Source organism: Schistocerca piceifrons, chromosome 1 (genome assembly GCF_021461385.2).
Source record: "Schistocerca piceifrons isolate TAMUIC-IGC-003096 chromosome 1, iqSchPice1.1, whole genome shotgun sequence".
Classification (NCBI taxonomy): Eukaryota; Metazoa; Arthropoda; class Insecta; order Orthoptera; family Acrididae; genus Schistocerca; species Schistocerca piceifrons.
The window spans coordinates 182,276,059-182,301,477 of NC_060138.1; the positions used below are offsets into that span (position 1 = coordinate 182,276,059).

The 25,419-nt window shown below is 44.2% G+C and overlaps 1 protein-coding gene across 1 annotated transcript in view; it reads left to right on the forward strand.

Moving 5' to 3' along the window:
- The window catches only part of LOC124798119 (protein-tyrosine sulfotransferase-like), a 343,624-nt gene that overhangs the window by 183,269 nt on the left and 134,936 nt on the right, over positions 1–25,419 (forward strand). The window contains exon 2 of the mRNA XM_047261416.1: positions 16,980–17,115. Within this exon, the coding sequence (XP_047117372.1) occupies positions 17,002–17,115 (114 nt within the window). The 5' untranslated portion in view covers positions 16,980–17,001. The remainder of the gene's footprint in view (positions 1–16,979; positions 17,116–25,419) is intronic.

Here is a 25,419-nt window from a genome sequence, read left to right on the forward strand (position 1 = left end):
TGACCTAATTAGCTGCATTGAAAAACGAAACGGTAGAGATTTACTCAGAGAAAGAACATGTCTCAAGGCCTTTCCGTCCGTAGACAACGCTGTCTTCCTGCGTTGAAATATTGCTGCAGTATTCCATGAAGATGCCATCACCAAAATCTCAGAGAGACCAGTTAATTTTACTTATCAGTGAAGTGACAAATTGAATGTGCGACGAAAATATTGAATGCTACCTTGTAGGCCATAACAAAATCGATGAGCGCCAGTAAGTCAGGAAACAGTCATGGTTTTATTAAAAGAAAGACATTTATTAAATTTGAGTGAATATTTATACCTTAATTGTGTGTATATTTTTTGGAATCTTATATGATGTAAATGAGAGAGAACTTAATTGGTAATGACGTTTTATAACGCACCACATGCGACTGAACTTCTGCCACCTTCCAGTTCTGTGACAAAAAACAGCATATGCAGTGTCACAACGGATGTTACGCAGGTTTTGCAGTCCTCTTTTCTTGTTCCTGCAGTGCACGCCTCGCCGTATGGAACAGCCCGCGTGCGCTGTGACATGAAAATGAATGTGACGCGCAGCGCCCTTCAAAAAAGAATCTCGTATCGGAAATCTCTGATTACACAGAACGACGCATGATGAAGCTGGGAAACCACAAGAGTATTTATAGCGGGAAAACATTTTAATACTGTTGTCAACTGTACACGCGGCATACACTGCAAAAAAAATGGGTTCCCGTATTTTTCCTCTATCTCCATTTCAAAAAGAAAGCAACATATTGAAAATGAGTTCTGGCGAAAGGAAATTGGGCGTTGTAGGAAGTGAATTAATTCCCATTAAGTCAATTACTTACGAGCCATTTTTAATCACTGTGATGGGAGGATGCAAGTCCATTATGCCTAATAGACGATACTGTGTATCGGATATCACTACCAGTAGTACTTGACTCGGAGAGAGTAGGTTCAAATGGGTCTGAGCACTATGGGACTTAACTTCTGAGGTCATCAGTCCCCTAGAACTTAGAACTACTTAAACCTAACTAACCTAAGGACAGCACACACATCCATGGCCGAAGCAGGATTCGAACCTGCAACCGTAGCGGTCACGCGGTTCCAGACTGAAGCACCTAGAACCGCTCGGGGAGAAAGTAGGTCCGGATCTCCGTAGTAAAGGAAATTTTCACAACAGCGTTTAGCAGGCAAGGAGAGGTGAGACTACTCAGACGCTAAATAGTAAATCTTTCGCTAGTGTTTTGGGTTTAATTGCAAAACCTCTCCGCAGCGACTTTGAGTTTGAGGGCATGGTTCTGTTTTAATGGCGATCCCTATCCGAGAGATTGCGACATCACGCTCGACAGCCCTCTTGGACACGAACACTACACTAAACTCTATAAACACTCCTGATGTTGTTGTTGTGGTCTTCAGTCCTGAGACTTGTTTGATGCAGATCTCCATGCTACCCTATCCTGTGCAAGTTTCTTCATCTCCCAATACCTACTGCAACCTACATCCTTCTGAATCTGCTTAGTGTATTCATCTCTTGGTCTCCCTCTACGACTTTTACCCTCCACACTGCACTGCAATGCTAAATTTGTGATTCCTTGATGCCTCAGAACATGACCTACCAACCGGTCCCTTCTTCCCGTCAAGTTGTGCCACAAACTCCTCTTCTCCCCAATTCAATACCAGCTCATTAGTTATATGATCCACCCATCTAATCTTCAGCATCCTTCTGTAGCACCAAATCTCGAAAGCTTCTATTCTCTTCTTGTCCACACTATTTATCGTCCATGTTTCACTTCCATACGTGGGCACACTCCATACAAATACTTTCAGAAAAGACTTCCTGACACTTAAATCTATACTCGATGTTAACAAATTCCTCTTCTTCAGAAACGCTTTCCTTGCCATTGCCAGTCTACATTTTCTATCTTCTCTACTTCGAGCATCATCAGTTATTTAGCTCCCCAAATAGCAAAACTCCTTTACTACTTTAAGTGTGTCATTTCCTAATCTAATTCCCTCAGCATCACCCGACTTAATTCGACTACATTCCATTATCCTTGTTTTGCTTTTGTTGTTGATCATCTTATATCCTCCTTTCAAGACAGTGTCCATTCCGTTCAACTGCTCTTCCAAGTCCTTTGCTGTCTCTGACAAAATTACAATGTCATCAGCGAACCTCAAAGTTTTTATTTCTTCTCCATGGATTCTAATACCTACTCCAAATTTTTCTTTTGTTTCCTTTACTGCTTGCTCAATATACAGATTGAATAACATTGGGGAGAAGCTACAACCCTGTCTCACTCCCTTCCCAACCACTGCTTCCCTTTCATGTCCCTCGACTCTTATAACTGCCATCTGGTTTCTGTACAAATTGTAAATAGCCTTTCGCTCCCTGTATTTTACCCCTGCCACCTTTAGAAGTTGGAAGAGAGTATTCCAGTCAACATTGTCAAAAGCTTTCTCTAAGTCTACAAATGCTAGAAACGTAGGTTTGCCTTTCCTTAATCTTTCTTCTAAGATAAGTCGTAAAGTCAGTATTGCCTCACGTGTTCCAGTATTTCTACGGAATCCAAACTGATCTTCGCCAAGGTAGGCTACTATCAGTTTTTCCATTCGTCTGTGAAGAATTCGTGTTAGTATTTTGAAGCTGTGACTCCCGGGGCCTTGTTTCGGCTCAGGTCTTTCAGTGCTCTGTCAAACTCTTCCCGCAGTATCGTATCTCAGATTTCATCTTCATCTACATTCTCTTCCACTTCTATAATATTGTCCTCAAGTACATCGCCCTTGTATAGACCCTCTATATCATCGTATATTCAAGACACGTACTCTAGACATAAGTCTTACCCTTGACGAAGGAAAGGCGACACAATGCACGTAGAAAAAACCTGTCCAGTAACCTCTTCGGGATTCTAAACCAACAATGTTATACGATCATTGGTACATCCTCTTCTGCTGCCTTCTTTGAAGAGAACGCCTTCGACGCAATGGTAACGTTTCCGGAACTGGTTAATGCTCCGTGTGTTTGTGTTGTTAAAGATATAATCCAATAACAAATTTATTTAGATTACAATACGCACCACGTTTATTGACTTTAGCTCAATAGGACTGCGGGTAAGCTACTACAAACAGCATAGTGGACGCATTAATGTGGCCAAGATATATATAAAGCCCACGCCTACCACAGTAGTACAAGTTTATATTTCAACTAGGTCCGCAGATGACGAAGAGATTGATGAAATGTATGATGAGATAAAATAAATTATTCATATAGTGAAGGGAGATGAAAATTTAATAGTCATGGGTGACTGGAACTCGATAGTAGGAAAAGGAAGTAAAGCGGACGTAGTTGGTGAATATGGAATGGGAGTAAGGAATGAAAGAGGAAGCCGCCTGGTAGAATTTTGCACAGAGCGTAACTTAATCATAGCTTACACTTGGTTCAAGAATCATAAAAGAAGGTTGCATACATGGAAGAAGCCTGGAGATACTGGAAGGCCTCAGATAGATTATATAATGGTAAGACAGAGATTCAGGAACCAGGTTTTAAATTGTAAGACATTTCTAGGGCAGATGTGGACTCTGACCACAATCTATTGGTTATGAACTGTAGATCAAAACAGAATAAATTGCAAAAAGTGGGAATTTGAGGGGATGGGACCTGGATAAACTGAAAGAACCAGAGGTTGTAGAGAGCTTCAGGGAGAGCATTAGGGAACGATTGACAAGAATGAGGGAAAGAAATGCAGTAGAAGAACAATGTGTAGCTTTGAGAGATGAAATAGTGAAGGTAGCAGAGGATCAAGTAGGTGTAAACACGAGGGCTAATAGAAATCCTTGGGTAACAGAAGAAATATTGAATTTAATTGATGAAAGGATAAAATATAAAAATGCAGTAAATGAAGCAGGCAAAAAGGAATACAAACGTCTCAGCAAAGAGATCGGCAGGAAGTGGAAAATGGCTAAGCATTGGATGGCCAGAGGACAAATGTAAGGATGTAGAGGCGCATATCACTAGGGGTAAGATAGTAACTGCCTACAAGAAAATTAAATACACCTTTGGAGAAAAGAGAACCACTTGCATGAATATCAACAGCTCAGATGGAAACCCAATACTAAGCGAAGAAGGGAAAGCAGAAAGGTGGAAGAAGTGTATAGAGGGTCGATACAAGGGCGATGTTCTTAAGGATTATAGAAATGGAAGAGAATGTAGATGAAGATGAAATAGGAGATATGATACTGCGTGAAGAGTTTGACAGAGCACTGAAAGACCTAAGTCGAAACAAGGCCCCGGGAGCAGACAACATTCCATTAGAACTACTAACAACCTTGGGAGACCCAGGCCTAACAAAACTCTACCATCTAGTGAGCAAGATGTATGAGACAGGCGAAGTACCCTCACACTTCAAGAAGAATATAATAATTCCAATCCAAAAGAAAGCAGGTGTTGACAGATGTGAAAATTACCGAACTAACAGTTTAATACGCCACGGCTGCAGAATACTAACACGAATTCTTTACAGACGAATGGAAAAACTGGTAATAGCCTACCTTGGCGAAGATCAGTTTGGATATCGTAGAAATGTTGGAACACGTGGGGCAATAGTGACCCTACGTCTTATCTTAGAAAATAGATTAAGGAAAAGCAAACCTACGTTTCTAGTATTTGTAGACTTAGACAAAGCTTTTGACAATGTTGATTAGAATATTCTATTTCAAATTCTGAAGGTGGCAGGGGTAAAATACAGGGAGCGAAAGGCTATTTACAATTTGTACAGAAACTAGATGGCATTTATAATAGTCGAGGGGCATCAAAGGGAAGCAGTGTTTGGGAAAGGAGTGACACAGGGTTGTAGCCTATCCCTGATTTTATTCAATCTGTATATTGAGCAAGCAGTAAAGGAAACAAAATAGAAATTCGGAGTAGGAATTAAAATCCATGGAGAAGAAATTAAAACTTTGAGGTTCGCCGATGACATTGTAATTCTGTCAGAGACAGCAAAGGACCTGGAAGAGCAGCTGAACGGAATGGACAGTGTCTTGAAAGTAGGATATAAGATGAACAACAGAAGCATAACAAGGATAATGGAATGTAGTCGAAATAAATCGGGTGATGCTGTGGGAATTAGATTGGGAAATGAGACGCTTAAAGTAGTAAACGAGTTTTGCTACATGGGGAGCAAAATAACTGATGATGGTCGAAGTAGAGAGGATATAAAATGTAGACTGGCAATGGCAAAGAAAGCGTTTCTGAAGAACAGAAATTTGTTAAAATCGAGTATAGATTTAAGTGTTAGGAAGTCGTTTCTGAAAGTATTTGTATGGAGTGTACCCATGTATGTAAGTGAAACGTGGACGATAAATAGTTTAGACAAGAAGAGAATAGAAACTTTCGTAATACGGTGCTACAGAAGAATGCTGAAAATTGGATGGGTAGATCTCATAACTAATGAGGAGGTATTGAAGTTAAGCGCTGTCGGGCTTGGCTAGGACTTGAATGGGTGACCGAGTGTGTCTGCCGAGCGCTGTTGGTAAGCGGGATGCACTCAGACCTTGTGAAGTCAACTGAGGAACTACGTAAGCGAGAAGTTAACTTCGATCACGAAGACTGACAACGGCAGGAAGAGCTGTGTTCTGATCACATGCCACTCCCCGTCCGCATCCAGTGACGCCTGTGGACTGAGTATGAAACATCAGGCGGTCGGTTCCGTTGGGCCTACCGAGTACGGTTTGGGTGGAGAGTGAGAGAGAGAGAGAGAGAGAGAGAGAGAGAGAGAGAGAGAGAGAGACAGAGAGACAGAAAGAGAGAGAATTTGGCAGTTACAAAAGCAACTAAGTACTCATCGTTCTTAATTGCTCAGCCTTCTGTTAAAATAAACCAGAAATATTTCATTCACCAAAATAAACAAGTATCTATTTTTTTAGGACGATACATCAAAAAATATAAAGTAACTGTGGTCGTTTCAAATGGACAAAGAAATAATAATCTGTAGTTAAGCATTAATATCTATTATTTGAAACCATATTATCAAGAACTTACTTTTCCTGGACTACTGTTCATGGAACTCTTATAATTTTAAATAAAACAACAACGTGATTGCCTTTGTTGTCGGTTTGCAGTTTATTGCGTTCCTTTGTCGATTGGCCGTTTGTGAAAGAGGAAACCCACGCATTATGGCCTGGAATTACAGAGTAATATTCTGTCAATTTCAATAATAAAATTCTTCATTATACTATAGTTTGAAATAACCTTTCCACTTTTCATCTTCCAAAAGGTTTTTAAAGACTGAGTCCTCTTTTACTTACGTTGCATAAATTTCATGAAATTTTACCAGTGATCAAAGACTTTGCTGTCATCCATCGTTACGTTTCTTTCCACACAAAATACCTATAGTTTCTGCAGCTTGGTGCTAGATTGGAACACCAGCTAATGCCATTCACCGAAAGCACATTAATTGGGTGCTTCATTCACGTTCCCAGGATTACAGTAGTCATTGGCAAGTATGTACATAGTATTCGTGTTTGCTTTAAATTCTTCTGTCATATTTCGATTTGTCTCAGAAAATCGCCGTAAACACTTCATTGACAGAAATATCTGAATGCTTGAACAGGCTTTGGTATACAGACATAAAAGAGTGCAAGGCAGATAGATAACACTCAGAGAAATAGTCTTTGGCAAATATTTCGATGTTCACTCTTTCCTAGAGAAGGCGGAGCTCCTGTTCGTACTTGCGTGTCTCAGCACGGGTATGGTTGGGTAGAACCGGTCGGCATCGGCTGACTGGAAAATTCCACATTGCCTCGCTTGCTTTGTGCGCAGCGTGTTGGTGACTTTTTGTGTTAGGTTCGTTCATCCTTCGAAGAAAAACAACAGACATTAACATAGGAATAGCACAGGATGGTAGGTCTATATACGCTTATATCTCCTTATTCCTTCCTTCTGGTACTCCTTCCTCTCGCTTACGTCATTAGCTTGGAACGGGTTCGCTGGTTTATCGCCAAAAAGCCTAACAAAAGAAGGAAAAGTTGAACAACTATACAGAATGAGTCAGGAAGAAAGGTACATGCTTTGAGAGGTGATAGTAGCAGTGATTCTGAACAAAAAGTCATGTGAACATATATCCTGTCCTTAACAAATTCCTCGGAAACTAATGAAAACAGTGGGCAAAGGAAGAAATGCGAGTGATACAAAATGAAACATTGTGAACTAATGCTTTGTTTAATTGTGTACATTTTCTCACAAAAGATGTTCAAAAAGTCTACCGTCAACTGCAGTGCATTTTGCAGCTGTTGTAGACAGTTGCTGCGCTGCTGATCGGAGCTCATTCGCTCGGTCCATTGTTTGGGCGCACATGTGTAAAATACGAGCGAGGAGCTCTTCCTTTGTGTCCACTTTGCGCTCCTACACTTCGCTCTTAAGCCAACCCCACAAACAGAAATCTAATGTAAATCATGAATGTGCGTTATGCTGAGAGTATATAAGACGTCTTGTTGCATGCCTCAGGGTTGTGTACTGGATCCAAATATGTACTGTAGGCTGATAGTGAGTCTCTTCTGAAAGAAATGTGCATAGCTATCGCTGATCAACAGTACATAGCCTAATAGCGCTTCGGTTGTGTTCGCATGCGAGTGCTGCTGAAGAAGGACATCTACATCAAAATCATAATTAAATCGACACCCTAGCTGCAAACAGGTATTGATATACATCATTGGGGACATGTTGCAAAATGTGTGCCCCGACCGGTACTCGAACCTGGGATCTCCAATGATGTATATCAACGCCTGTTTGCAGTTAGGGTGTCGATTTAATGATCATTTCATTCGAGAGAAGCTGCACGGTCATCAATGGTATCAGGGGAACAGATACTACCTTCATACAGCTACATCCACATACATACTTCGCAAGCCACCGTACGGTGCATGGCGGAAGGTGCACTGTACCACAGCTGGTCATTTTCTTTCTTCTTCCAGTAGCAAACAGAGTGACAGAAAAACGACTCTCTATACGCCACAGTACGTACCGTAATTTCTCGTATCTTATCCTCGTAGTCCTTACGCGAAATCAATGGTGGCGCTAATGGAATCGTTCGGCAGTCAGCTTCAAATGCTGGTTCTCTAAACTTTCTCAGTAGTGTTCATCGCAAAGGACGTCGCCGTCTTTCCAGAGATTTCCACTTGAGTTTTCAAAGTATCTATGCAACACTCGCGTGTTGTTCAAGTCTGCCGGTAACAAATTTAGGAACCCGCCTTTGAAGTGCTTCGATGTCTTCATTTAATCCGACACTCGAGTAGGTCACAAGAATAGGTCTCAGTAGCATCCTATGTGGTCTCCTTTATAGATAACCACAATTTCCAAAATTCTCACAATAAATCGTTCCCCTTCCCTACCACAATCCTCATAGGCTCGTTCCATTTCATATCGTTTAGCAACTTTACGCACAGGTATTTAAACGACATGACGGTGTCAAGGAGGACGCAGCTAATGGTGTATCTGAACATTACGCGTTTGTTTATCCTACTCATCCACATCAACTTACATTTTTCTACGTTCAGAATTAGCTGCCATTCATGATACCAAATAGAATATTTGTCTGCGTCTTCTGTGTGTTCCTACAGTCAGGCAACTTGGATACCTTACCACACACCACAGAATCATCAGGAAATAGCCGGAGATGGCTGCGCACCCAGTCCCCTACATCATTAATGTTCACTGGTATCGAAAATTAAAGCCAGAAATTGCTAACCACGATAAATCATACAAATTGTCAATGGATATCGTTACGACCATGTTCTGCACAGAAGATGGCATTATGATTAACGACATCCACACCAGCAATGACGTCAAGGCACCTATCAAAGCGAGCAAGTGTTTGCATGGTAGTCCCACATTCACAATCGCTTCCCACACAGTGACAGGCGGTACAGTATGGCACAGAGAAGACACCTACAGACTCTCTGCTGTGGAGGGCCATAGGAAGAACGGAGGCAGGAGAGTCGCAAACTGATGTGACCTGATACACAACTGGCCATTAAAATTGCTACACCAAGAAGAAATGCAGATGATAAATGGGTATTCATTGGACACATATATTATACTAGAACTGACATGTGATTACATTTTCACGCAATTTGAGTGCATAGATCGTGATAAATCAGTACCCAGAACAACTACCTCTGGCCGTAAGAACAGCCTTGATACGCCTGGGCAATGAGTCAAACAGAATTTGGATGGCGTGTACAGGTACAGCTGTCCACGCAGCTTCAACGCGATACCACAGTTCATCAAGAGTGGTGACTGGCTTATTGTCACGAGCCAGTTGCTCGGCCACCATTGACCAGACGTTTTCAATTGGTGAGAGATCTGGAGAAAGTGCTGGCCAGGGCAGCAGTCGAACATTTTCTGTATCAAGAAAGGCCCATACAGGACCTGAAACATGCGGTCGTGAATTATCCTGCTGAAATGTAGGGTTTCGCAGGGATTGAATGAATGGTAGATCCACGGGTCGTAACACATCTGAAATGTAACGTCCACAGTTCAAACTGCCGTCAATGCGAACAAGAGGTGACCGAGACGTGTAACCAACGGCATCCCATACCATCACGCCGGGTGATACGCCAATATGGTGATGACGAACACTCACTTCCACACTTCCAATGTTCCAGGGAAGCGACCATCATGAAGCTGTAAACAGAACCTGGCTTCATCCGAAAAAATGACGTTTTGCCCCCAGGTTCGTCGTTGAGTACACCATCGCAGGCTCTCCTGTCTGTGATGCCGCGTCAAGGGTAACGGCAGCCTTGGTCTCCGAGCTGATACTCCCTGCTGCTGCAAACGTCGTCGAACTGTTCGTGCAGATGGTGGTTGTCTTGCAAACGTCCCCATCTGTTGTCTCAGGGACCGAGACGTGGCTGCACCATCCGTTACAGCCATGAGGGTAAGATGCCTGTCGTCTCGACTGATTGTGATACCAGGCCGTAGGGATCCAGCACGGCATTCTGTATTACTCTCCTGAACCTACCGATTCGATATGCTCCTAACACTCAGTGGAACGCGAGCAGCAATGTCACGATACGATAAGCCGCAATCGTGATAGGCTACAATCCGACCTTTATTGTGTTGTAGGTGTCGTCACCGGCGCAAATCTTATCATTTGCATATCACAACATCTTCTTCCTGTCGGTTAAATTTCGCGTCTGTAGCACGTCATCTTCGTGGTGTAGCTATTTTAATGGCCAGTAGTGTAGCTTGATATGAATCGTTCTGTTGTTTCTCGGATGAGGTGACAGTTTATAGTGACCGAAACTGTATCCCGGAGACCAGGACAAGGCGAACCACGTGTGACATCAGAATGAGTGGACCTTTATTTGTCTGTAAGGGCACGACGGTACCGCCTTACTACTGCACTGCAACTGGCATCTGACCTCACAGCATCCTCTGCACTTGTTGTGTCGAGGCAAGCGGTGTACAATTGGACACCTGCTGTCCGTTCACCTCTGGCGTGTCTTCACAGAAGGGAACGTCTAGAGTGGAGCCATCAACATGCCACCTGGATGGACGAAGAGTAGGCCAATGTTATTTTCACAAATGAGTCGCGATTTGGTCCGGAGAGTGATTCGCGACAGATTCGCATCTGGGGGGCATGTGGAACACGATTTAGAGACCCAGACATTGTTGAAAGACACCAATTTCGAGGAGAGTCCCTAATCGTGTGTCCAGGGATTATGTTGACTACTCGAACGCCTCTTCATGAAATTGTATAGGTGAATTAGCAAGATTTAAATGGTGTCAAGTACTATGTCATACAAACTGTCAACGGATGTCGTTACGATCATGTTCTGCACGGGATATCATGCCCGCACGGGATATCATGCGCAGTTGTTGGAAGGTACTGTGGGCCTAGATTTGATACTGATGGACGATAATACTCGACCTCATAGAGGACAGGCGGTTTATGTCTCTTTGGAAACGGAAAATATTGCACGCGTGGCGTGGCCTGCTCGCTCTTCCAATTTGAATCCCACCTAGCATGTCTGGAATTCACTAGCGAGATGGGTTGCACCACGTCAGCATCGACTAACCGCTCTCCAAGACTTACTAGCAGCTCAGCTGGAAGAATGGGCGTTATTGCCTAAAGATGAGATTGATGACATCATTCACAGCATGTCCCGTCGTTACCAGGCCTATAATGGTGCCAGAGATGGTCACACCCCATACTGAGCACATTAACCGGTTGTCAGAACGTGTGTGCTAATCCGTGAAGTAGGAAAAAAACGAATAACAATTTTGTCTATCGTTATGCATGTTTCAGTTGATTACGTTCTTCTTTACATTTTCTTTACTGTACTGTCACCTGTTTAAACCGTTTTTGGCGAAGTAAATGTAACATTCCAAAATTTCCGTTTGTTGCTTTAATTTTGGACACCAGTGTATACAGGAAATAATAGCTGTCCTATCACATTCCGTGGAGCACTCCTGATGATACCCTTGTCTGTGATGAACACACGACAACACTCTGGATTCTATTACTTAAGGAATCTTCGAGCCACTCACGTGTCTGGGAACCTATTCCATATGCTGGTATCTTTTTTAACCGTCTGCAGAGGACCCCTTGTCAAATGCTTTCTGGATATCTAGAAATACAGAATGTGCCTGTTGCCTTCGTCCACATGTGAATTAAGGAGAAACTGAGCTTTCCACGAGTGATGATTTCTAAAAGCGTGCACATTCGTGGACATAAACTCGATCTCAAGAAAATTAATTATATTCGAAATGAGTTTTTGTTCAAGGATTCTCCAGCAAAGCAGTGTTAGGGTTATTGGTCTGTAATTTTGCGGGTTCGTTCTTTTAGCCTTTGAAATGTTTCCTATTAGCGTTATACGCTGAAAATTTAACAATAATTTGTTTGTTTGTGACTTTCAAGTAAGGCAACGTAGTATCATTATAAAATGAACTAAAACCTTTGTGGTACAATGTCGACATATGTGCGTTAGTAGAGAGCTGAAGAGAATTTTGTTAATCGGCAAATTTGAGTCCGAAGTAAACTGCCGTCTCGAAGATGTATGTTCGTTGCCAATATCCTGAGCGTCTCTGCCACGCCGTGTCAACGTAGAAATTCTGTAACCTGTTCTTACTATTATTAATAACTTTCAGCAATAATTTTCACAATTGCGTCTCACCTAATATGCTCCTTTGGTGCGCACTTTTTTGTTACTTCTCTGTATTATACAATAGTTTTAGAGTCCGCATAGCTATTACAACAGAAAATATTATCCAAAATACTCTAACTACTGTCTCCACAGTAACACAAAGATAAAATTTATCCATGTTTGTTTCTCTTAGTGCTGCCACTTTTATTCTCGCCACACAGTTCCACATACAAATGTTCAGAGAAAATGTGGTATCACAGATTGTATATGTAGGACTCACCTGCGATTTTTTCCATTAGCTTTGGCCTTTCCTCTGGGCGAAAGACTCGCGATAAGGTGACAGACGCCCGTGCTTATCAAACAGATGTATGTTGGATATGATTAAGAAAAAATGTTCTTTCAAGTTTTTTTGTTTAGAATCACCAATACTATCACCCCTCAAAGCATGTGCCTTTCTTCTGACTCACCTTGTACGAAGCGTGTTTTTTTAAGTAAGTACCGTTTTGAAATTAAAAAAAAGACGAGCTAAAATATCTCAATAATTTTATTTTTACATGAAAGCCTGTACCTTAATCTACTTCTCTACACAATTTCCGTCAATATTGAGGCACTTTTAATAACGTTGTTCCAGTTTTTGAATACACTCCTCATAGAAGTCTGTCGTCTGACTTGTTAACCACTGCATCAACTCTGTTTTGACTTCTTCATCGTCTTGAAGACGCTGACCGCCCAGGTGTTTCTTCAAGTGCAGGAACAGATGGTAGTCACTGGGCGCAAGATCGGGACTGTACGGAGGATGATCTAGAGTTTCCCATCGAAAAGATGTGATGATATCTTTGATCTGCTTCGCCACATGCGGACGGGCATTGTCTTGAAGCAAAACGATGCCCTTGCTCAACTTCCATGGACTGTTGCTTTGATTCTGGTGTGACGTAGGTCACCCATGTTTCATCGCCCGTAACAATTTGGCTTAAGAAATCATCACCGACGTTGTGGTACCGCTCAAGGAAAGTCAATGCACTGTCTAAACGTTTGGTTTTGTGCACATCCCTCAGCATTTTCGGTGCCCAACGTGAGTACAATTTTCGGTCATTCAAGTGCTCGGTCACAATGCCATACAAAACACTATGAGAAACACTAGGAAAGTCATCCCGCAAGGAGGTAATCGTAAAGCGTCTGTTTTCTCTCACCTTATTGTCCACTTCCTGCACCAAACTTTCATTAACGACCGAAGGACGCCCAGTCCGTTGTTCATCATGCACATTTGTGCGACCATCTTTAAACGCTCTCACCCACTTTCTTACCATTCCATCACTCATAATGTTTTCTACGTAAACTGCACAGATCTCACGATGAATATGATGAGACATTCAGGCACTGCAGGTCAGATAAACTACATACAACAAATGGCGTCCCTCAGGGATCTGTCCTTGGCCCTGTTATTTTCATATTGTTCTTAAATGATTTCCCAGAACACGTACCAAATGCCAGATCTTTTCTGTATACGGACGACACAAATATCCTGATATACAGTAGAGGTGACACATTGCAAGATGCAGTTAATGAAACTACTTGTCATTTACAATCGTGGTTTGAAGCAAATAGACTACTCATAACTACTCAAAAAATTGTACATATGAACTTCCATACTAGACAAAATCTAACCCCCTTCAATGCAGTTATAGTTACTGGCAAAGATGACATTACGAACAGGCAGGACACCAAATTTCTTGGACTTACCATCAGTAACACACTAAATTGGAAACCACATATTGAGGCATTGTCACAAAAGCTTAGTAAAACGTGCTACCTATTATGATCATTAAAAGACACAGCCAGTGTAGATACCTTGAAGCTGGTGTACCATGCCCTGTTTGAGTCTGTCTTGAGCTATGGCCTAATATTCTGGGGAAAGAACTCTGAGTCTCTCACAATTTTCAAGTTACAAAAACAAGTAGTAAGAATACCGAAATGTAAAAAAAGAGCTGAACACTGTAAACCACTATTTCAACAGCTAAAAATCCTGCCACTGCCATGCCTCTATGTATTGGAACTAGCTTGTTTTACAGTACAGCACTTGGACGTCCTCGACAGAAATGCAGACCGCCACCCACATGACACCAGAAATAAAACACAGTTACAAATTATAGCCCACAACACAAAATTATATGCGAATGGGGTTAAATGTATGGGCATGAAAATATACAACCACCTCCCAACAGGCATAAAAACAAGCAAAAGCCCAAAAATAATGAGAATTAAATTAAAGGAATTGCTACTGATCACTGTTTCTATTCTGTACATGAATTTCTTGAAACAAAATTTTAATTACTTGCAATAAGCTGTTTATTCAGTTTTAGATGTTTCTACTTAGTAAGATAATTTAATTATTGTATTTAATCTATATTCTGTGTGTATCTCATATATGTATTTTGCTATGTGAACTATGTACCATAATATTTTAATTACTTGTAATAAGCTGTATATTCACTTGTAGATATTTCTACTTAGTAAGTTAATTTAATTATTGTTTGTTACTCATATTCTGTCTGTATTTCTTATACGTATTCTGCTATGTGCAGTATGCACCACCGTCATCTCTCATCACACACCACCTCTTTTATATTTTGTCTATATATCCTATATGTATTCTGCTATGTGAGTTATGTGCCACTACTGTCATCTCTCGTCATATACTATCTTAAAATAATTTTTCAAATTGACTTGTCCTATATCATGATGTGCTTTGCTGTACAAATTGTATGATCTAAAGGACCAATAGTAAATCAGATCAAATCAAATCGATCGCTTTTATGCCTTTAGGACTAAGAAATCTTTTAACAGCTTGCACTTCACAGTCGGCGGGACTCACGATTATCGGAGGCGTCTTAAACACTCAGTAAACAACGTAAACAAGGAAGAACCAGACTGTAATGGCGTCAGTGCGTAGATTAAGGTACAGGATTTCAAGTAAAAATAAAATTATTGAGATATCTGAGCACGTCTTTTTTAATTTCAAAACGTTTCTTACTTAAAAAACACGCCTCGTATATACAGTGTGAAAAGTATTTAAACCGACAAACTCTGGGAGGTTGTAGGGGACTTCAACACAAATATTTTTCCCTAGTGTCATTTTGTCCTATGAGGAGTATTTAAACTGGTAGAGGACGATTTCTCTGGCGGCAAATTAATTAAACCAATAAACACTTTTCCATTTTTTATGACCAAGAGACAACACATTAACACAACCCAATTTCAATTACAGTAGATTTTCAAAAATGCCTCCATTGATATGTAAACAAAGGTTACGCCGTCGGATCATGTTCTGTCTTACTGGGGCTAAAACCCCAGGAGTATCCTGAATTGTTGCTGTTGCTGCTACTATCCGGGCAACCAGATCCTCTTCTGATGCAACAGGAGTTGCGTAAACAAGGTTGCGCGTCTCTCCCCACACAAAAAAGTCCAGAGGGGACATATCTGTGGATCGAGGAGGTCATGGTACAGGACCACCTCTGCCAATCCATGTTTCTGGGAACCGTCGGTCCAGGAGTCGTCGCACACGACGACTGAAATGTGCCGGCGCCACGTCATGTTGGAACCACATGCGTTGTATTGTAGGGAGCGGGACGTCTTCCAGCAAGTCTGGAAATGCTCTGGCGAGAAAATTGTAATAGTGCCTGCCATTTAATGGCCTAGGTAGCAGATACGGCACAATTAAACAGTCCCCAATAACACCGACCCACACATTAACGAAGAACCGCACTTGATGAGCGCTAGTAACTGTGGCATATGAGTTATCCTCACTCTAAACATGCGAATTGTGCATGTTGAAGACTCCATCAGGCCCGAACGTTTCTTCATCGGTAAACAATACAGAGGCTGGAAATGTAGGATACATTTCACACTGTTCCAGGTACCACTGCAAAAACTGTGCTCTGGGTGGATAATCAACTGGTTCCAGGTTGTGGACACGCTCCAAGTGAAATGGACGCAACAATTGCTCTCGAAGGACTGTTCTTACATTCGTCTGATTCGTCTCCACGTTACGTGCAACTGCACGAGCGCTGAACGAAGGATCCCGCTACACATACTGCAAGACAGCTTCCTCAAATTGCAGCGTTCTTACCGTGCTACGGCGTCCCTGTCCAGGTAATCTGCTAAATGACCTGGTCGCACTCAGACTTTGGTACACAGCAGCAAAGGTCGTATGATGCGGTATACGGCGATAAACCCGCTGTGTAGCTCGTCCGTTGTGGTGCGCTACGTAGCACGCACCAACCATACCAGTGTACTCACTCCAGGTGTATCGCTCCATTAGTAATCAGAGACAATGCACTACTACACTGGTGGACAGCAGTTGCCTACAACTGAAGAGTGTAATATACCCTCTAACAACTGAAGATCGTAATATGGCCTCTAACGACTGAAGAGAGTAATATGGCCTCCACTGGTTTAAATAATCCTCATAGGAAAAAATGACATTAGGGAAAAATATTTGTTTTGATGTCCCCTACAACCCCCCAAAGTTTGTCGGTTTAAATACTTTTCACCCTGTGTAGCCGGACGCGACCGTAAAAATCCGGACACGTTCGGCGGAGGCCGGACACCTGGCAGTCCTGCTGACGGACAAGACGTGAGCCGAGTAGGGCCAGAGGAAGCAGCAGGGAGCAGATGGAGGGCAGCGGCCACCTGTTGCAGGGTTCTCCAGGTGACGCATTGATCGCCGCGAGGAGAGCGCGACAGCACTTGGCAGCAAAGCCGCCGCCATCTACAGCTTCCGGCTGAGCTGAGAGAGTGCCACCGCACTGACGGCTGCCTCCTGGCTGTTGCAGGGCGCTGGAGCCGAGGCGAGCCATGGGCCGCGGCTGGGCGACCAGGGGGCTGGTGTGCGCCGCGGCGTTCTGCACCCTGCTCTGGCTGCTCTACGGCTGCTCCAGGGACGACCGACCGCTCATGGTGCCCGCCAAGGTCAGTCACCCACCTGTCAGGGCACAGTATGGCACCTGTTCTACTGGACATCCGCTACTGCGTCGCATGTTGAGATCTCGTTCCCCGTCACTCGCTTTCCATGCAGCCTGCCTTCACTCGGCCGGCAGTTCCGTCACTCACCTTTAACCGGGCGAGCACTCGCCAAGTGCGGTCCAACAGGCGTATTGCCAAAGAGGTATACACCGAGGAGGCAAAAGCCGTGGGGTAGCGATATGCACATATACAGGCGACGGTGGTACCCCGCACAGAAGGTACACTACTGGCCATTAAAATTGCTACACGACGAGGATGACGTGCTACAGACGCGAAATATAACCGACAGGAAGAAGATGCTGTGGTATGAAAATGATTAGCTGTTCAGAGCATTCACACAAGGTTGGCGCCGGTGGCGACACCTACAACGTGCTGACATGACGAAAGTTTCCAACCGATTTCTCATACACAAACAGCAGTTGACCGGCGTGGCCTGGCGAAACGTTGTAGTGATGCCTCGTGTAAGGAGGAGAAATGCGTACCATCGCGTTTCCGACTTTGATAAAGGTCGGATTGTAGCCTATCGCGATTGCGGTTTATCGTATCGGGACATTGCTGCTCGTGATGGTCGAGATCCAATGACTGTTAGCAGAATATTGAGTCGGTGGGTTCAGGAGCGTAATACGGAACGCCGTGCTGGATTCCAGCGGCCTCGTATCACTAGCAGTCGAGATGACAGGTATCTTACCCGCGTGGCTGCAACGGATCGTACAGCCACGTCTCGATCCCTGAGACAACAGATGGGGACGTTTGCAAGACAACAACCATCTGCACGAACAGTTCGACGACGTTTGCAGCAGCATGGACTATCAGCTCGGAGACCATGGCTGCGGTTACTCTTGACACTGCATCACAGACAGGAGCGCCTGCGATGGTGTACTCAACGACGAACCTGGGTACACGAATGGCAAAACGTCATTTTTTCGGATGAATCCATGTTCTGTTTACAGCATCATGATGGTCGCATCTGTGTGGGGCGACATCGCGGTGAACGCACATTGGAAGCGTATATTCGTCATCGCCATACTACCGTATCACTCGGCGTGATGGTATGGGGTGCCATTGGTTACACGTCTCGCTCACCTCTTGTTCGCATTGACCGCACTTTGAACATTGGACGTTACATTTCAGATGTGTTACGACCCGTGGCTCTGCCCTTCATTCGATCCCTGCGAAACCCTACATTGCAGCAGGATAATGAACGACAGCATGTTGCACGTCCTGCACGAGCCTTTCTGGATACAGAAAATGTTCGACTGCTGCCCTGGCCAGCACATCCCCCAGATCTCTCACCAATTGAAAACGTCTGGTCATTGGTGGCCGAGCAACTGGCTCGTGACAATACGCTAGTCACCACTCTTGATGATCTGTGGTATCGTGTTGAAGCTGCATGGGCAGGTGTACCTGTACACGCCATCCAAGCTCTGCTTGACTCAATGCCTAGGCGAATCAAGGCCGCTATTATGGCCAGAGGTGGTTGATCTGGGTACTGATTTATCTGGATCTATGTACCCAAATTGCGTGAAAATGTAATCACATGTCAGTTCTAGTATAATGTATTTGTCCAATGAATACCCATTTATCATCTGCATTTCTTCTTGGTGCAGCAACTTTAATGGCCAGTAGTGTATAAAAGGGCAGTGCATTGGCGGAGCTGTCGTTTGTACTGAGGTGATTCATGTGAAAAGGTTTCCAACGTGATTATGAACGCAAGGCAGAAATTATCAGATTTGGAACGGGGAATGGTAGATGGAGCTAGACGCATGGGACATTACATTTCGTTAATCGTTACGGACTTCAATACTCGGACTTTCACAGTGAAAAAGAGTGTGCCGAGAATAGCAAATTTTCACCACGGACAAAGCAATGGTCGACGTCCGTCACTTAACGACTGAGAGCAGCGCTAAAAAACAAGCAACACTGCGTAAACTAACAGCACAAATCAATATGGAACGTACGACGAACGTATCTGTTAGGACAATGCGGCGAAATTTGGCGTTAATGGACCGTGGCAAGAGATGACACGAGTGCCTTTGCAGTGCCTGTCCTGGGCTTGTGACGATATCAACTGGACCATAGAGGACAGGAACTATTAGTCCCGATTGCAGTTACTAAGAGCTGATGGTAGGGTTCGTGTGTTGCTGAGACACCGAAGAGCCATCGACCCAAGTTGTGAACATGGCACTGTGCAAGCTGGTGGTCGCTCCATAATGGTGTGGAATGTATTTACATGGAACGCAATGGGTCCACTGGTCCAACTGCGTGCCATAGTGCGCGAGAAACGCAGTTCAGGTTTGCAAATTATTTCCTGAAAGACGTCGTTCAGGCACCAAACAAACAAAATATCGCGACTGGCAGTAGAAAATGTTATTGTATGACAAACAAAACCCTATGATTCCGTGCTAGCAGACTTCTATATCGCCTACCATGAAGTTGCAAAACATGATGGCTAAATTTCACTTGCCTTCAAATATGGCGGCGCCTTGGCCATTGTATGTCGTTTATACAGTTAGGTGACAAAAGTCATGGGATACCTCCAGATATCGTGTCTAACCTCCCTTTGCCAGGAGTAGTGCACCAACTCGACGTGCCATGAACTTAACAAGTCGTTGGAAATCCCCTGCAGAAATATTGAGCCATGATCCGGTTATAGCTGTCCATTGTATTGTATGTATTGTATTGTATGGTAACCGGGGGCCTAGAAACGACGGAGAGGCTCCGTCCCCGCCGCAGCCGCAGTGGTCCACAATCCCATGACGACTACCGCAGTCCACATCACACATCCGCCACCCCACATCGAACCTCTCTTTCAGAATTATTGTGCGGTTCGGCCCCCTGCCCACCTTCCCCCAGGGAACGTCTTACACGAGACGAGTATAACCCCTATGTTTGCGTGATAGAGTTAATGGCGGTGTACACGTACGTGGAGAACTTGTTTGCGCAGCAATCGCCGACATACTGTAGCTGAGGCGGAATAAGGGGAACCAGCCCGCATTCGCCGAGGCAGATGAAAAACCGCCTAAAAACCATCCACAGACTGGCCGGCACACCGGATCTCGACACAAGGCTGCCGGGCGGATTCGTGCCGGGGACTAGTCGCTCCTTCCCAATCTGAAAAGCCGTCTGTTAGACCGCAAGGCTAAACGGGCGGGCGTATAGCTGTCGATAACTGCGAACGTGATCCCAGTATAGGATTTTGTGCACGAACTGACCTCATGACGGGCGGCCAAGGTGGCTTAATCATTCGCACGAACTATCCAGAATTTTCTTCAAATTAATCTCGAACAATTGTGTCCCGGTTACATAGCGCACTATCATCCAAACATTGTTTCGCACTGTGCGGCTGGTCCCGGTGGAGGTTCGAGTCCTCCCTCGGGCATGGGTGTGTGTGTTTGTCCTTAGGATAATTTAGGTTAAGTAGTGTGTGAGCTTAGGCACTGATGACCTTAGCAGTTAAGTCCCATGAGATTTCACACACATCTTCTGAACATTGTTTTTCCACATGACGTCCGTGAATGCTTGTGACTCGTCTCCAACTAGACGAGCATGATCATTTCCTGTCAATGAACAGATGAGTTGTACCAACGTACCCAGTCGATTCCATGTGAATATATCCCGTACCATTATGGAGCCACCATCAGCTTGCAAAGTGCCTTATTGTTAACCTGGGTCCATGGCTTCGTGGGGGTGCGCCACACCCGAACTTTATCACCAGCTCTTACCAACTGAAATGGGGATCATCTGACCTCATCACGGTTTTCAAATCATCTGCTGCCCAAACGACGGTCACGAGCCCAGGAAAGGATCTGCAGACTATGTCATTCTGTTAGCAAAGACGTACACGTCAGTCATCTGCTGTCGTAGCCCATTAACGACAAATTTCGCCGCTCTGTCGTGACAAATACGTTCGTCATACGTCTCACATTGATTTGCGTGGTTTTTTCAATCAGTGTTGCGTGTTTGTTAGCACTGAGAAACCTACGCAAACGCCGCTGCCCTCCGTCGTTAAGTGAAGGCCATCGACCACTGTTTTTATCTTGGTGAGAGAAATACGATATTCTCGGTTCACTCGTAACCCTGTGGATCTCGGAATACTGAATTTGCTAACGATTTCCAAAATGTAATGCCCCTTGCGTCTAGCTCCAACCACCATTCCGTTTGCAAGTCTGTTTATTCCTATCGTGCGGCCATAATCACGTCCGACAGCTTTCCCTATGAATCACCTCATTCCGAATGACAGCTCCGCCAGTGCACTGCCCTTTTATACTTTGTCTCGGGCATGGATGTGTGTGATGTCCTTAGGTTAGTTAGGTTTAAGTAGTTCTAAGTTCTAGGGGACTGATGGCCACAGCAGTTAAGTCCCATAGTGCTCTGAGCCATTTGAACCATTTTATACTTTGTATACGCAATACCATCGCCATCCGTATATCTGAAACCTAAGCCGTTGCGTGTGACCCTAAGACTTCGCTAAGGAAACATGGTGGCTAACTGTATGGTAAGCTCAACTCAAAAGGAGGCCTTTGCTGTAGCGGCGTTGTATGTTACCCCAGTGGATGAATGTTTTTGTCGAGAGGTGGTGTGGTGGTATTCTCAGTTCCACAAGCGGAGTTAACGGCTTCAGAACAATTTCCTCGTTTCTATAAAGCTGTTTCCGCATTTCGTTGCATGATAGATTCTTCCCGATCAGTACAATAAGAAATTATCCAATTTCTACACGCAGAAGGGGAAGTATGCTCAACAAACGTATCACAGGATGAAAATGAAGTACGCAGAGGTGTATCTCGCACAGTGAACAATATTCCGGTGGTGTCACAATTACACATATCAAAAAACGATTTGCATCACCCCCGTTCCCAGAACTCCGGAAGATATACACAGTCCCTTTGACTGTTCAGAGATGTCACTAAACCCACCCAAAGACGTAACCAACCATGCATGAGTAGCGCCTATTTGACGGAGGAGATGCGACAGCTAGTCAGTTCCAGTCATTCCACCAGGAAGAAGCTACGGGCTCGTGCTTCAACCATGCTTAGAAGGTCAATACCGCGGTTCGATAGCGTCCGCATTGTTACTTTGTGCCAGGAAGGGCTCTCAACATGGGAAGTGTCCAGGCGTCTTGGAGTCAATCAAAGCGATATTGTTCGGACATGGAGAAGATACAGAGAGACAGGAACTGTCGATGACATGTCTTGCTCAGGCCGCCCAAGGTGGATGACCGCTACCTACGGATTATGGCTCGGAGGAACCCTGACAGCAACACCCGCCACCATGTTGAATAATGCTTTTCGTGCAGCCACAAGACATCGCGTTACGACTCAAACTGTGCGCAATAGGCTGCATGATGCGCAACTTCACTCCCGACGTCCATGGCGAGGTCCATCTTTGCAAGCACGACACCATGCAGCGCGGTACAGCTGGGCCCAACAAAATGCCGAGTGGTCCGCTCACGCTAGTCATCACGTTCTCTTCACCGATGGGTGTCGCATGTTCCTTCAACCAGGCAATCGATGTGGACGTGTTTGGAGGCAACCCGGTCAGGCTGAACGCCTCAGACACACTGTCCAGCGAGTGCAGCCAGGTGGAGGTTCTCTGCTGTTTTCGGGTGACATTATGTGGGGCCGATGCACGCCGCGGGTAGTCATGGAAGGCACTGTAAACGGCTGTACGGTACGTGAATGCCATTCTTCGACAGATAGTGCAACCATATCAGCAGCATATTGGCGAGGCATTTTTCATGGACGACAATTCGCGAACCCATCGTGCACATCTCGTGAATGACTTCCTTCAGGATAACGACATCGCTCGACTAGATTGGTCAGCATGTTCTCCAGACGTGAACCCTATCGAACATTATTGGGGTAGATTGGAAAAGGCTGGCCGGCCGCTCTGGCCGAGCGGTTCTAGGCGCTTCAGTGCGGAACCGCGCTGCTGCTACGGTCGCAGGCCCGAATCCCGCCTCCGTCACGGACGTTCAAATGGCTCTAAGCACTATGGGACTTAACATCTGACGTCATCAGTCTCCTAGACTTAGACCTAATTAAACCTAACTAACCTAAAGACATCACACACATCCATGCCCGAGGCGCGATTCTAACCTGCGACCGCAGCACCAGCGCGGTTACGGACTGAAGCGCCTAGAACCACTCGGCCACAGCGGCTGGATGGGCATGGATATGTGTGATGTCCTTAGTTTAGTTAGGTTTAAGTAGTTCTAAGTCTAGGGGACTGATGACCTCACATGTTAAGTTACGTAGTGCTTAGAGCCACTTTTTGAAAAGGGCTGTTTATGGACGACGTGACCAAGCAACCACTCTGAACGATCTATACCGAAGCGCCGTTGCAGAGTGGAACAATCTGGACCAACAGTGCCTTGATGAACTTGTGGGTAGTATGCCACGACGAATACAGGCGTGCATCGATGCAAGAGGACGTGCTACTGCGTGTTAGAGGTACCGGTGTGTACAGCAGTCTGGACCACCACTTCTGAAGGTATCGCTGTATGGTGGTACGACATGCAATGCGTGGTTTTCATGAGCAATAAAATGGCCGGAAACGATGTTTATGTTGATCTCTATTCCAATTTTCTGCACATATTCCGGAGCTTTCGGAACCGAGGTGATGCAAAACTTTTTTTGGTGTGTGTATATGTCAGGACGCGTAAACGTTGAGGACGTATCACATCCTGGACTGGTGCTCTTGCCACGATTTCAGCTGTGGAGGAGCTTATACGGACTAACTGTCGCCTCACATCACCACATGTGACATTGATGTTGTTGTGTTGATAAGCAATGGAACTGTGCGTCTCATAATTCAGGAAAAACTTCGTTACGGCAACGTTTGTGCACAATGGGTGCCCAAGCAACTGTCAGAGAATCAGAAGACGGCGATAATGGAGATTTATCTAGTGTGAGGTGCCAGATGAGTTATTTAGCATATCCCTAAGATGTTGTAAGTCCAACCGCTTGTAACTTACAGAAAAAGGACGCTCCATAAAAGATCACGCAAATTTAAAAAAAGTACAACGTCGCGCAATGGAAATGTCTCATTGAATAATAAGCACCAGAGCTGGCCCAGTCAAGCCTGAACACACAGGAACCATACCGAACAGGAATATATTAATGAAAGGGATCATCTCTTTGCAATAGAAACAAAATACCACTGTAACAAACTGGTTTATTACGTTTGATAAAAGAAATTATTCAGATAATTAAAGGAGACGAAAATGTGTGATGGAGAACTGGAACTCGACAGCAAGAAAATGAAAAGAAGGAAAACTAGCAGGTGGACTGGGGGAAAGAAATGGAAGAGGAAACCGTCTGGTAGAGATTTGCACAGAGCGTAACTGAATCATCCCTAACTATTTCTGAAACTATTTACCTGGAGTGTAACCATGTATGGATGTGAAACATGGACAACAAGCGGTTTAGACAAAAAGAGAATGCAAGCTTCCAAAATGTGGTACTAAAGAAGAATGTCAAAGAGCACATGGGTCGGCCACGTAACTAATGATGTGGTACTGAATAGATCTGGGAAGACAAGAATGTTTGGCACAACTTGACGAAAAGAAGGCATCGGTTGATAGGACACTTTCTGAGGAATCGAGAGATCACTTAGTGATGGACGGAAGTGTGGGGGTAAAATTCGTACAAGGATACCAAACATGAATATAGTAAGCAGATTCAGATGGATGTAGATTGCAGCCGTTACTCGGAGATGAAGAGGCTCGCACAGGATAGAGTAGCATAGAGAGCTGCATCAAACCAGTCTTCGGACTGAAGACCGCAACGAAAACACCGTGAAGCACAACCATATGAATCACCTACTGAGATAATTATGTGAATATTTGACAAATGGGCTTGGTATTGTATGTGTGGAATCTAACCTTGGCACTGGTGGGTGAAAATACACTGAAGCGCCAAAGAAAGTGGTGTAGGCATGCGTATTCAAATACAGACATATACAGGATGTTTCACTAAATGTGTTTGCCTCTGTAGGTTACGAAGTAATAGGCGACGGAAATATTTATTGCGGTAGGGCATCTGAAGAACCGTTACACTGTCTGCGGAGCTATGAACATAGTTTATTGTACTATTATCCAAAGAGTTACAGCAAAAAGATACAACTTTTTAAATGGAACAATAGTTGCTTCTATCATGCACTGGAATCAGTAACACCAGCTGTGTATACATCAATGTAAATTACGTTCCTATCATCTTCAGTTTGGGAGCTACAATCCTTTAAAGTTTCAGG